The sequence below is a fragment of the Notolabrus celidotus genome, chromosome 4, assembly GCF_009762535.1.
Source record: "Notolabrus celidotus isolate fNotCel1 chromosome 4, fNotCel1.pri, whole genome shotgun sequence".
Classification (NCBI taxonomy): domain Eukaryota; kingdom Metazoa; phylum Chordata; class Actinopteri; order Labriformes; family Labridae; genus Notolabrus; species Notolabrus celidotus.
This window is the reverse complement of record NC_048275.1, coordinates 2,442,801-2,457,895: the sequence shown is the minus strand read 5'-3', so window position 1 is coordinate 2,457,895 and position 15,095 is coordinate 2,442,801. Positions and strand designations below refer to the sequence as shown.

General features: G+C 42.1%; 1 protein-coding gene across 1 annotated transcript in view; it reads left to right on the top strand.

Annotated features, from left to right (window-relative positions):
- Positions 1-13,282, top strand: part of macrod2 (mono-ADP ribosylhydrolase 2) — a 420,924-nt gene extending 407,642 nt beyond the window's left edge. Inside the window, exon 6 of the mRNA XM_034682272.1 lies at positions 13,170-13,282. Within this exon, the coding sequence (XP_034538163.1) occupies positions 13,170-13,282 (113 nt within the window). The remainder of the gene's footprint in view (positions 1-13,169) is intronic.
- The last annotated feature ends 1,813 nt before the right edge of the window (positions 13,283-15,095 follow it).

The window sequence follows — 15,095 nt, the reverse complement described above, 5'->3', positions numbered from 1 at the left end:
ACAAACGTTATCTCAAGACGCTTTTACAAACAGAGCAGGTCTAGACCGCTCTATGTCAAATTATGAACAGATACCCAACACCAAGACAGGGTAAGACTCAGTCTGACCCCACCTTAATCCACCATGAGCATTGCACGTGCAGTATTTAGCTAGTTACAGTGGTGAGGAAAAACTTCCTTTTAACAGGCAGAAACCTCCAGCAGGACCAGACTCATGTTAGACACACATCTGCTGAGACTGTGTTGGGTCTGGAAAGAGGGATAGAGGAGAGTACGAGAGAGAGGGAGCGGTGATAGTGATGAGAGGAGTAGTAGAAGCTGTTGCTGCTGGAGTCTGGGACGTCCACAGCAGGAGGACGTCTACGGCAGCTCAGAGGAACCTACGAGACAAGGGAGCTCAGGGACTCCAGAAAGGTCTATGGTTAGTAACTTTAATGGGACAGGAAGAGTTAAAGGAAGTGATGAGGGAGTTTGGGGGAAGGGGATGCGATAGATACATGCCCTCATGCTATATCTTACAATATATGGACTCAGTATTTGGAGTGTTACTGAATCTGTGGTATAAGCTGACCTCAAAAATGCAACGTGTGTGACATTCAATTTACGGCGTTAGTCATATCAGAACAATATCTTAATTCCATATCCTGATATAATCAAAGTAGTCTCATTATGAAGATCAGATATGCTCCAGATATAACATTTTATAATGCTGTGGTCAGACATTATCCAGCACCATAATCAGGTCACATCATGGAACATGATTTAAAATATCCAGGAGATCACATGTGTGGATTCTGGAGGATTCTTTTGCACTGTGTGTTTAACTCTCTGCACATGCTTTGTGAATTAAAGAAGTGACCAGAGGAAGTGGCGCCACGAGTCTCAGTAAATTGGTTGCAGACAGTTGGTGTGTGTCTTTTTAACAATCAGTGCTATCCTGAGTTAACTGCAGCGCTGTTAGCTAGCAGGATGGTTAAAACAGATGCTGTTAGAAAGAGCTGCACAGCTGCACAGAAACTGCACATTACTGAACGTGATGAGAATGTGTGCAACTTAAAGTCTGTGGAATAAATAAACTGTACAAATATACAAGCATTGAATCGTCCCTCTTTATTTTTGTAACGGCACAAAGAGAAGGCTGATAGTATTTTTTTTAAATGAAGTTTTTTTGTTGCATAAAAGATAGCGGTCAGACCTTGCTGTTAGGTTGACATTTTAAGCTCTTTGTGATTAAAAATCTTCAACATTTCAGGATTAATGATTGAATAAATTTGGTATGAAAAGGAAGATCGGATATCAAGGAGAGGCCAGATGTTTGCTGGCATTATTTATGAGAGGAAAAGTGCTTCTGCTGCTCCAGGCTAATCAGCTCGCTCTCCGGCTTCTCGCTGGCTGTAAAGAGTGCACTCTGAAGGAACAGAACAAACCTAATTTTACTGCTGGTCTATAAAAGACCGAGTAGCCCTCGACGTGCCCCTCTTTTCAGATATTTGTGTTTCCTTTGTTGGCTGGCCTGTCAGTCTCCCAGGCCTCTTGAGGACTGGAGTAATTTGGTAATTTTGTCTAAACGGTGATACTGTAATTATGTGGCATCAGCTGCCTGGCTGTCAGTGAGACGGCCAACGGTCATTCATCACCAGGAAACTAGGAGGGGGGGGGTGGCATCTTGACTGATCGGGTAAACACAAGCAGAAAGAAAGTGTGGTGGTCTCTCTTTAAAAAAAAAGGGTGAAAATAGGAGGTGAGAGGCCTTTAGAGTAATGGGGTGCAAAAGCAGCCACAGCCTGTGTGGCGGGGTGGGTTGTTTTGCAGAGACATGGGGGGGGGGGCAGTAAGACATGTCTGAGGCCCCCAGAATGACAGTGATGCATCAGGAGGGGGCTTTTGGATGGCAGATGAAGTGGGACCACTGGAAGGTCAGGTTTGAAGTGGAATGTGGCAGCAGCTCTAATGCAGTCCTGCCTCCCCATCTGTCCGTGAGAAAGCCTGGAATAATGACGCCTGTGTTATAGAAGGCTCATCAACCAGAGGTGGAGAGCACACACACACACACACACACACACACACACACACACACACACACACTGAGGGAAATGTGTTCAAATGTGTAGTTTCCCCGTCTTGGTGCAGGTTCTGATAACAGGATTTGGGTTTTGGCCAACACCGCCAAGGTCAAGTTAAAGAAATCCATTTACAGATGAAGGAAAACTGACGACTCCAAACAAGCGTCCGTCAAATGTGACAAACAAGAGAGAGGCTGATTTATCTTAATTAAGTCCAAAAATTACAGAAAGGCCTTGACAAGAACGCCAAAGAGGGAGTGAGCATGCTCAGAAAGGCCCACTGGCACCAGCTGCCTCCTCGCTGCTGCTCTTTGTATGTGTCCAGAACCACGAACACACCGCCTGATACTCAACTCAACTTTATTTATAAAACAGCGTTCACACATATTAACATGCAGAGCAAAGTGCTTCACTAAATAACAGAGACAGAAAATAACAGCAATGATAAAATTATAAAAAAATGTGTTTATTTTTATTCATCTATTCAGTTTTATTGACATTTTCAACTCTTATCATTACCCTTTTTAAATCTATTTAATTTAACTATTTGTATTCTTAATTTTGATGCTTTAACTTATTTGAATTACACACATTTTATTTTTGGTGTGTATTAGTCTCTATTTTATTTTATCTTCTTCTTGTTCTTCTTCTTCTTCTTCTTCTTCTTCTTCTTCTTCTTCTTCTTCTTGTTCTTCTTCTTCTTCTTGTTCTTCTTGTTCTTGTTCTTCTTCTTCTTCTTCTTCTTCTTCTTCTTCTTCTTCTCCTTCTTCTTCTTCTTCTTCTTCTTCTTCTTCTTCCCCTTCTTCTTCTTCTTCTTCTTCTTCTTCTTCTTCTTCTTCTTCTCCTTCTTCTTCTTCTTCTTCTCCTCCTCCTCCTCCTCCTCCTCCACCTCTTCTGCTTCTCTTCTTCTTCTTCTTCTTCCTCTTCTTCTCATTCTTCTCCTTGTTCTTCTTCTTCTTCTTCTTCTTCTTCTTCTTCTTCTTCTTCTTCTTCTTCTTCTTCTTCTTCTTCTTCTTTCTTCTTCTTCTCTTCTTCTTCTTCTTCTTCTTCTTCTTCTTCTTCTTCTTCTTCTTCTTCTTCTTCTTCTTCTTCTTCTTCTTCTTCTTCTTCTTCTTCTTCTTCTTCTAAAAATAATAAAATGAGTAAGAGTGGAAAGAAAAGTTAAAATAAGGTAGCATTGATAAAATCAGATGAATACAATAAATAATTAGATAAGATAAAAAGCAATGATTATAATAATAATAATGCACTGAAAGATAAATGACTCCAAATTAAAAGCTAGATTAAAAAGATAAGTTTTAAGTTTACTTCTACAATAAGCTGCTCAAACAGGATATACTGCACACTACCTGAAGGTTAGTGTTAGAGATGAAGGATTAATCAGGCTGATTATTGGCTGATTGAAATAATAATATTAATAATAATACTTTATTTATATAGCACTTTTCAATACAGGTAACAAAGGGCTTCACAGTGGGAAACAAAAACAAGAAGAAGTGCAAAGCAAAACGGAGCAATACAAAATAAAATGAAATAAAAACTAAGAAGCATGCAAGCTTATAAAACAGACCCTTAAAAACAGAGTTTAAATAAAATAAAATCACAATAAAAGCGTTTCTGTAAGAATGTGTCTTGAGTAACAACATAAAACAAGGGACTGATTCTGCAGGTCTGATCTCCTCTGGCAGGCTGTTGAAATAATCGGCCTGAGTTTAAAACAGTGACTGGCTTGTGTTTAAAATATATTCTGTTATGATGTAAATAAATATCAGCCATCTTCCAAAAATCCATCCTATAACCAATGTATTTTCCATTTCATGAATTCAATCCCTCTAAAAACATCTAAAACATGGTATCAGCAAAAATAACATGTATGTTAGACTGTTGCATGAAATAATAATTATATCAAATGCAAAACAACAACAACAAAACTGACATCAGTCAACCACCAGTTTTCTAATAATGCACCTCCTGAAATAACAATACCAGCTGATCTGTAATCATGCATTCTAATTCAACCTCCTCAGATTAAAGGCCTACTTATAATTTCCCTGATTTTCTTTTTGCCTCTTGCTCTGTTTTATTCTGTCTCTTTAAACAAAGTGGGAACATATTTTCATCACCTGTGTAACATCAAGTGGAACATAAAGAATAACAGAGAAGCGGGAAACAGACATTTCACACTTGGCCTGGAGTATCTGAGAACCTCAGAAAGATCTTTTTCTTCCAGATAACTTTCCTTGTTTTTGATTTCCAACTTAAGTTACTTCAAAGTCTCCCAGTTTTATTTGTGTGTTTCTCTCCAATGCCAACACTTGCATCATCGGGGGGGGGGAAGGATTGGGGAGGATATCAGGGCTTCTTAACACAGCGCTCCTTGAAAAGTATTGACAAAGGCAAAGAGAGACGAGTATTGACAAGTGCAATACTTTGTGTTGGCATGTCAATGTGGAACAGGATTACCGAAGGCAAAATGTCTGTTTGTGTAAAGATTTTTGAGACGTGCTTCAAAAGTTTAGCAGAATGAACAACATGTTTAAAATCATTAGAGAGGACACATTCACAAAGGGTTCAAGAGGGCATTGTTTGTGATGTTACACAGAATATTATCTTACTAACTGACAAAGTCATGTGTTAGTTTTCATTCTTTAAGTGGCGCTCTGATGTCATTTATCAAACTGCTGTCCTCTGTAAACATGATGGAGAATCACAGCACACCTCAGTTTGACTTCTCCCTCTCAGAGATGGTCGGGGTCCAGTAGCTCCTCAGGCTGCTCTCACATCTGTGCCCACTAACTGTCATTATGTTCCCATAACCAAGACCAGCCTGAGACCACACTAAGGTTTTTACCACAGTGTCAACAGGCAGAGGGGGGATGAGACGGACTACTTTCTGTGGATTGATTTGATATTAGGTGTGTGATCAGGTCTCAAGCAGGGGTTCCCAAACTTTTCAGCCCCCAAAATATAGGTGCCAAAGACTCGCGACCCCCACTGTCCCTCAGAGTGATTTAATGTGTCTTCCTTTAGCTGGCCTGTTAAACCTAACCTGCTGCTACTGATGCTTTAGATAATTAACCGTTCACTAACACTAGTCTTAGGAGGCATGTGACAAAAAATGAAGGCAGAAAACTCATTACATTTTCTATTTTCTATATTTCAAGGTTTTATTTCAAGTTTAGCTGCTGTTTCTGTGATATATTTCACTATCAATGGATACAATTGACTATTTTTAGATAACTTTAGTCCTTCATTTTTTTTATTGAATATTTTTCAGTATTTCTTTGTTCACAAATTATATATAAGTAATACAAAACCAACAAAGAAAAGATAAATAAACAAATACAAATAAATACAAAAATAATAATGATTAACAGTACAAACAAAAAGGAAGATAAACATAAGAAAACAAGGTAAATAAACAAAAATAAATAATAAGAATAATACAAACATATTTTGAGATAACTCAAAAAAATATATATATATATTCTTGAAGACATCTCACGACTCCCTATGTTAGTCCTCCGACCCCACAGGGGGTCCCGACCCACACTTTGGGAACCCCTGGTCTAATGCATCGAAGCATTCCATTCCATTGTTATTGTTCCATTGATGTATTTCGTTCCATTCTATTCTGCTTAGATCTATTCTCTTCCTTTCCATTCCATTCTATTCCATTCCATTCCATTCCATTCCATCCCATTCTATTCTATTCTATTCTATTCCATTCTATTCCATTCCATTCCATTCCATTCCATTCCATTTCATTCCATTCCATTCCATTCCATTCCATTCCATTCTATTCCATTCTATTCCATTCTATTCCATTCTATTCCATTCCATTCCATTCCATCCCATTCTATTCTATTCTATTCTATTCTATTCCATTCCATTCCATTCCATTCCATTCCATTCCATTCCATTCCATTTCATTCCATTCCATTCCATTCCATTCTATTCCATTCTATTCCATTCTATTCTATTCCATTCTATTCCATTCTATTCCATTCTATTCTATTCCATTCTATTCCATTCTATTCCATCCCATTCTATTCTATTCCATTCTATTCTATTCTATTCTATTCCATTCCATTCCATTTCATTCCATTCCATTCCATTTCATTCCATTCCATTCCATTCTATTCCATTCTATTCCATTCTATTCCATTCGATTCCATTCGATTCCATTCGATTCCATTCGATTCCATTCCATTCCATTCCATTCCATTCTATTCTATTCTATTCTATTCTATTCTATTCTATTCCATTCCATTCCATTCTATTCCAGAGTTTTTACCACAATGTCAGCAGGCAGAGAGGGAATGTGCTTGTTTGTGATTGTTGCCCCTAGCATTGCTTTTGCTCTTGAGAATTAATCACTATCATTATTGGCTTTCAACCAATCAGAATCAAGTATTTATCACAGCCTAGTTATAAAGCAAGTCGGCTCTCTAAATTATATTTAATATCTATCTTTAATTAAAAACATAAACCCCTAAGATGTTCAGAACCTTTAGTCTGGACCACGTACTGCTCTGTGTGGACACCCCTCTCTTGGATTTGTCACATAAGAGGAAATAAAAAGTGTCTGCTCTTTGACCTTAAAGAGATATTTCAATTCTCTTTGACATTTTTTGTCATTTATTGCCTGAGCAATTTCATCTTAAATCGATCCTCAGTGACGTCTTTAACAAATGGCTGCTGACTAAGGAAATCTGAAGGGACGTGACACCAGAGACCACGTCCACCCTGATGTGTGTTCACTGTATTTCATTGTGAGGCTGCACAATGAGGAGCCTTTCACTTCACTTACACCAGTCTTGCATAATACTGAGCCGTTTGTATTCAGATGTAATTATATGCTCTGTTTTAGAGATTGACTGCTCGGCTTCATACAACAGCATCACTGTGGCGTTAAGCCGGCCTCCAGGCTTCTTGATTCTGTTACTGAGATCCACAGAGAACGCTGGCCCTCGCTCCCCGGGGAGAACGCTGCTCAGTTAACGGGCAACGCCGGCACGTCTCCATGCAGACAGTGTTGTTGTGTTGGAAAGAAAAGCAAAGTTTTAATCTGATGGCTTTGTTTACCTCTCATCCAAGAGTAAGGGATAAAAACTAATTAAGAAGAGGGGAGTAACAGACTCCTGTAGTGCCATTTTCACAGCTAATTATGCATGAATGCAGCCTGCCTAAATAGTTGTTCCCCACTCTTTGATGTTCTATTCACTAAATTGCTATGGTTACTTCCGCTCATTAGGCTTTTAAGATTGTAAACGTTGACAGGTTTGACTTTTTTTTTCTCTCCCTCTACATCCCATAATCCCTCTGCTGGACATAAAAGGAGGACGCTCAGTTGCCAGTTAGTGGAGTTTATCCCACTTCATTCCTAAATGCAATCATGTGACCTGTGTGCATCCCAGGTTGCCATTCTGGGGTTTAAAGCGGTGGATTTAGACCTGCACTGCGCTCCTTAAAAACCATTAACCTCCCCATAAAAGTGCATATGGCTCCCTATAAACCCTAAAGGGGGAAGGGCCCAATACACAGGAGCCTGTGTGAGTTTAAAGGGGCAGCACTTTGAGAAATACGGAAATGAGACTCCATAAAAAAGGCAAGTAAAAGTCCTTTTTGATACGTTACAGTGTTGGGGAGTTTACCAGATGTGTGTGTGTACCTTGGTTTCAGCGCTGTCTCAATCAATATGTTCTCAGGGAAATGAACGTTGGCATACCTGTGCGTAGATTTAAGGCCCTGAGCTTTTCAGATGTCTTAACTTCTTTATATCATTTCCTGGACGCTGATGTTGATCACATCTGACTCTCTTAAAGATTTTGCATCTGTGCAGATTTATTTGTTGACACAGTGAGGTTTTCATCCTGAATAAGTCATGCATCAGTTAAAACCACAGACTGTATATATAACGGACAGCGTCGCTCAGCCTTTTCCCATTCCATAACGCTGCCATCTTGTAAATTGTCTGCAGCCAGAGTCTGTGCAGTAGGGAAACAAGCTCCGCCCTACAGGAGCGTCGAGAGGTCCTACGGAGTTTCTCTCTACGGCAGCTGTCAATCAAAGTAAACAGGAAGTAAAACACGTTTTTTAACCTCTAATAACTAAAGAAGAGGCCTTGAACACAAAACAGTCAAATAACATTCGTACCACGTGTATTTATTTTTTACATCTGACCAGGAAGATCTACAATTTGACTCAAGTAATGAATCTGTTCAGTTTGTCCACCTTTGGTTAAAACTTAATTGCTGCTGCAGACACCGCCTGTGTTTGGCGTGTAGGCAGATTTATTTCACATGCAGAAACTGAGGAGCGATGAGATAACATCTCAAACCGCTGGTCGGAGCGTGCAGGTGGATGCTCGAGTGGAAATCTTGCAGCTTAAATAGACCGCCAAATTAAAGCTAGGGTTGGTAGTCATGGAAAACTAGCATGAATTTGAATGTAGCATTTCCTCAATACTCCTTCTAACCCCTCCCCCTGCAGCCCCTCAGAGCTACTCCAAAACGACGCCCCCGCCCACGTGCACGAGCGCCGCTGATTCACAACCATTTGATGGTGACTGATTCCAAACTGGTCCTCAGCACATCGTTTGTGTTTTGCACGACGTCAACTCATGTCTCACTCAGAAAACACCAAAACATTCTCATGGTGAAAGTTAAAAACACAAACAAACATGGCTGCTGTTAGCACTCACAACTCACAGCGAGCGGGAGAGAGGAGAGACAAGAGGAGAAGTTCTTCATTCATTCAAACATTGATTGTTGCTTTGTTGGTTGGCGTGGTAACGGCTGACAGTGACCGGTTATTAATGATCAACGTGTTCATGAATCGGCTCCTCATCCCTACAATACATCTACATTTCTGTAGGACTTACTAAATGTCATTAAGTCTTCAGCTTGTCAGAGCCCCCGTGGTGAGAGCTTTTTAGACTCTGATCCGGACTACAGTCCTGAGCAAAACCCCTCATGGGGTCAGAGGGGACAGGCCCGAGGTGGAGCGAGAGGGGCAGGAAGTAGAGTCAGGGGAAGCAGAGGCAGGGGACGGGGAGTGAACGCCGGGGAAATGTACGCTCTGCAGGAGGCGGGCAGAACGGCAGGACTGGATCTGATTGGTTTCATCATTTGGCTCCTGATGGCAGGGATTGGTTGGTGTTTTTCCAGGTTTACTCCAGCTGTAGAGAGCTGCTTTTTTAAGAACACATTATGTATTGATTACCATCAGGACATAAAGATCATTTTAACAAGTACAACAAAAAGTGGATCTAAATCTGAACACCAACCCCAGCTTTAAAGGGGATACTTTTGCGACGGGATTGTGAGGATGTCAAATGTGAAATCAGTGCAGAGTATCCAGCCTGACTTAGCCTACAGACTTTGCTCTGTTTATTCCTCTTTATAATAAAATAAATAAACAAAAACCATCAGAACAACTGAGGTTTATAAAACAGATCATATTTTAAAGTTGTGAGATCAGACGTTTAGTGTTTCAGTCGTATTTAACTGAATCTTAATCATCTCCAGAAGGAGGTTATCTGTAGTGGTTTAAACACACTTAACAACAATCAGGGGAATATGCAGACAATAATTGTTTTCTGCGTTTGCTTTCATGCCTTCAGCAATTAAACATGTAATTGTCTCCGCCCGTAATCACATATGTATAAAGGCTTTATTTTGCAGCCTCCTAACAGGAGTCTGCAGTAAACCAGGTCATGTTTCCGTGTGAGCTTTATGACGTGCGTTGGCTGGAGGTGCCGATGTGTCTGCCATCACGCCGCCTCTGTTTCCCAGGTTGTTTTAAAGGCACAGCGAGGTGAGAAACGACGGTGTGACAGCAGCTTTATGGTGATCACCTTGAGTCGTTCCTCCGGCCAGGAGACCAGTGAGTGTAATGGATCTGCTGGGAGCCCTCAGTATGGATTTATGAAAGTGCCGAGCTGGAGGGGAGGATCAGTCACCTGCTTCTGTTTTTCTGCAGACACCAATGAATAACGTCGGAGAGCTAATCCAGGGCGACAAGCGTCTGACAAACAATACACAGGGATTGCTTTTGGCAGTTGTTACTGATCCTCAAAGTTTACTTACCCAGGAACTTTTTAAAGGTCTAACCCAGGGGTGTCCAAAGTACGGCCCGGGGGCCAATCGTGGCCCAAGGTCCCTTTATTTATGGCCCCAAGCTTCCATCCTAAATTATGTTATTATAGCAAAGAAATGAATCTCCTTCTGAATCATCTGTACAGTTGCAGTTTATTTCAAGCACACAAACAAAAGTAGAGTCAATCCAGAAACGTCTCAAAAAGCTCCATATGGACTTCTTAAGATAAGATAAGATATTACTTCATTGATCCCCTGGGGGGGGGGGGGGGGGGGTATTGTCAGTGGTCAGCATGGTGCAGTCTGTGGCCTCCGTTACTGTTCAACAGTCTGATGGCGGTGGGCACAAAGGAGCGCCTGAAGCGTTCAGTCTTGCACTGTGGTGGGATGATGCGTTGACTGAACGAGCTCCCCATCAGCCACAGCTCATCATGGAGAGGGTGAGAGGGGTTGTCCAGGATGGCTCGCAGTTTGTCCATCAACCTCCTCTCAGCCACTGACTCCAGACTGTCCAGTTCTAGGCCAACCACAGAGCGGGCCTTCTTTACCAGCTTGTTGAGCTTTATACTACTTTATACTTATACTGTAGAGATCTAAGAACTGGAGTAAAGTAGACCACATTACTCCAGTTCTTAGATCTCTACACTGGCTTCCTGTCTGTCAGAGAATAGACTTTAAAATCCTGCTGATGGTTTATAAAGACCTGAATGGTTTAGGCTGATCTGCTGCTACTTTATGAACCACCTCGACCTCTGAGGTCATCAGGTACTGGTCTGCTTTCAGTCCCTAGAGTCAGAAGGAAACATGGTGAAGCAACGTTTAGTCATTATGCTCCACATATCTGGAACACACTCCCTGAAAGCTGCAGGTCTGCTCCAACTCTCACCTCTTTTAAATCAAAGACTAAGACCTTTTTATTTAACACTGCCTTCCTATCTTAGATTATTTTAACTCACTTTAAATTAAAATTTTAATGTAATTTTGAATATATTTCTAATTTTCCTTTTCTTTTCTGTTTTATTATATTTGTCATTTTAATTGTGTTCTTTTATGCTTGTCTGAATGTCTCCAATGCTTTTAATGTGTTAATGTAAAGCACATTGAGTTGCCCTCATGTATGAAATGCGCTATACAAATAAAGCTGCCTTGCCTTGCCTTGCCTTGCCTTGCCTTGCCTTGCCTTGCCTTGCCTTGCCTTGCCTTGCCTTGCCTTGCCTTGCCTTGCCTTGCCTTGCCTTGCCTTGCCTTGCCTTGCCTTGCCTTGCCTTGCCTTGCCTTGCCTTGCCTTGCCTTGTATAAAGCAAAACACTGGGAATTTTGCAAGACGGCAATAAAGAAGAAACACAAGAACTCTTAAAGTTGACAGGTTTTCAAATTAATGTTTTTTTCACGATGTGAGAATGTCAATAAAAGTTCAGAAGACACAAAAGAGGACACAAGACCAGATAAAAATTATGAAATTGTGCAGAAAAGGCAAAATTTGGTGCATAAAAAATAATTCAGAATGCAAGACAAGAATTATTTAGTTCTTAAATTGTTGTCTGCTGGTCAGAAAAGTCTTAAAAACATGAAGTAGAAAAAAAAATGTTATTAGATCAAGATTTCATATATAACTTTGATGATTCCTAAGTCTCAGTAGGAGCCACTGTTCCCTGAGGTGTTCTGACAACATCATATGTGGCCCTCTTTGACAAAAGTTTGGACACCCCTGGTCTAACCTATCACATATTTAATTTTTAAAGGGGGAAGAAGCCCCTCATTGTGCTGTTATCTCCCCTCCAAATAATTCCACACATGCACACACAATCTGGCATGTTATGCAGCATGTGGCTCTGCGCCGTAGGAGACCAGGACGTGTCGGTAAAGGTCCCCTCCGTGTGCGCGGTGGTTAGGTTGGCAGGGCAAGCAGGGGAGCGTCCGGATCAAGTTTCCCCCCCTCCTGCTGTCTAATTATTGACCCATCTGGTATTGTCTTTTCAATTGTTTCAATTATGATGGCACTGGTGTTGCTCAGCACCCTGGCGTCGAGGCATGCATAATTCATGTGCAACACCCTGGACTCCACTCAGAGCTGTGGGTTTGAGCTGAATGTCAATACCGCCTCGTGGCCCTGTGGAGCAGAGGGTTGTCTGTATTGACAGCGAGGCAGATAAGGAGAGCAGAGGCAAGTGCTGCCAAAGACACAGGATGGTGATGCTATCACGCAGCGAATAAGTGAAAGGAGTTTTGTCGTTTGTGTGTGTTTGTGTGTGTTTGTGTGTGTTGCACGGAGGAGTAAGCTGTCCTCACAGCTTGTGTTTGCTGTCGCCTGATTTGTGACCTCATTATTGTCACCCCCAGACCTGAGAATCAATAGTGTTCAATTACTCATGAACCAGGACACAGCAGTGTTTACTAGGAAATCAGAGCCAACCACGGGTTAACCCTCTCATCAGGGATTTGACTTCACCGGCCACCGCCTCCGTCGCGTACCTGCACCGCGCCGCAAGCATGCACGCAGGCGGAGGAAAGGTAAAAGTCAATCAATGGGAAGAAAAGTTCAGAGAGTGCGAGTGTTCATTAAGGGTGGGTGAAGATGAAAGAGAGAAGGGGTCACAGATTTGACACCGAGCTGTAATGGAGGTGAAGCCGGGGGAAGGCAGAACATGACATCTGTAAAATGTGTCATTACCAGATGCCGCTGGCAATTGTTTACCCACAGATTGGAGCTCAGCGGATGATCAAAAGAACATCATATTGTTCTCAGTTGCAGCCTTATCTACCACTGTTCCCTGACAAGACGTTTTGTAATGACACATGAGAGGTGGAAAATTTATGTCGCACAGTTTGCATGAGCACTCAAGAGAACCGACGCCATCTGCACTGATACTTTTAAAACAGCGTCTGATAGCTCTGAATGTAAACTCTAATTTTTCCTCACTTGATTAGAGTATTTCACATCCATCATCATTATCTGGAAGTCATTGATTCAGCTCCTCTGTGTGTCTCATTCTGTATTCATGCAGCGACCTCTCGCAACAATTCACCTTCGATTGCAGAGGAGCTCTCGTTCACGTCGGCGCGCTGGCCTTCAGCTCCGTCTCAGGTCGCCCCCCCCCCCACCCTTCCAGTCACATGAGATGTGTGCAGAATAAGCTGTCAGCGCCGTAACGAGACAGAGATTTCACTCTCTGAAGACCTCGGCCTGCAAGAACTAAATGATGCCTCTGCTACCTTCGGGGGGAAAACGCCGCTCTGGGAATATTAACCCCTCCGCACCTCATTCAAGGGCGTCTGTTTAAGTGAAAAAATCCATTTTCTAGAGCGCTGACATCAACAGACTTCTGAGATAATTGAAATGAGAATGCAAATGAGAGCTGGTACTGGAAGGTTTCTGCAGATTGTAAGTAAACAGACAGTGGATCCTTGTGACACCAATTTCTCACTAACAAGGCTAATGAAATGGATTAACGCAATGTGTTGGTTTGAAGGGGATTATTAGTTTTGTTGCTGTTTTTCACGCTCGCTGCCTCTCTGAATAAAAACTCCTCCAGCGTCTCCTTCCTTCCTTTCTCCCCCCCGTTCTGTTGGCTGGCGGACGCAGACAGGCTAAGAGGAAGTGCTGCCTGCGAGGCTGAACTCTGGGCAGCAGTGTTTTGGTGCGGTGTACTGTCCAAGAAGCACTTTAGGGGTTGATAAGTGAGGGGACCAGGACTACAACAGCTCCATGACAAGCAGTTCAGTTAAAAAGATACAATCTGTCTTTGTTGCTTCGCTGGGACTCTGCAGGACGACTCGCAGAGTTAAAGTGGGTAAGTGTGGAGGGGACGTCTGGCAGGAAGACAACCGGACAAGAATCTTTTTGTTCTCTGGATCTGAAGAAAAGCTGTTTTTTTTTTACTGCATGGTGTTCATGTTGGCTAGTTTGATTCACTAGAAACTTTGCAGCAGAACGTCTCCTGAGTGGGTGTGGTTATAGAATCCTGACAGGTTCAATCAATCAATCAATCAATCTTTATTTGTATCGCGCCAAATCACAACAAACGTTATCTCAAGACGCTTTTACAAACAGAGCAGGTCTAGACCACTCTATGTCAAATTATGAACAGAGACCCAACACCAAGACAGGGTAAGACTCAGTCTGACCCCACCTTAATCCACCATGAGCATTGCACATTGCAGTATTTAGCTAGTTACAGCGGAGAGGAAAAACTTCCTTTAACAGGCAGAAACCTCCAGCAGGACCAGACTCATGTTAGACAGCCATCATGCCTCGACTGAGTTGGGTCTGGAAAGACAGATAGAGGGGAGTAAGAGAGAGAGGTGATAGTGATGAGACGAGTCGTAGAAGCTGTTGCCACTGGAGTCCAGCACGTCCGTATCAGCTGGAGTCCAGATCGTCCACAGCAGGAGGACGTCTACGGCAGCTCAGAGGAATCTACGAGACAAGGGAGCTCAGGGACTCCAGAAAGGTCTATGGTTAGTAACTTTAATGGGACAGGCAGAGTTAAAGTAAGTGATGAGGGGGTTGGGGGGAAGAGGGTGAGCTAGGATCCCAGTGTGTCAGTGTGCCAGTTCCCCCGGCAGTCTAGGCCTATAGCAGCATGACAAAAGCTGGTCCAAGCCTGATCCAGCTCTAACTATAAGCTTTATCAAAAAGGAAAGTTTTAAGCCTACTCTTAAAAGTGGAGAGGGTGTCTGCCTCCCGGACCCTGACTGGTAGATGATTCCAAAGGAGAGGGGCCTGATAACTGAAGGTTCTACCTCCCATACTACTTTTAGAGATTTTAGGTACAACTAGCAAGCCTGCATGTTGGGAGCGTAGAGTTCTAGAGGGGTAATAGGGCACTATGAGCTCTTTAAGATACAAGGGTGCCTGATTTTTAAGAGCTTTTTAGGTTAAAAGAAGGATTTTAAATTCTATTCTACATTTTATTGGGAGTCAGTGTAGA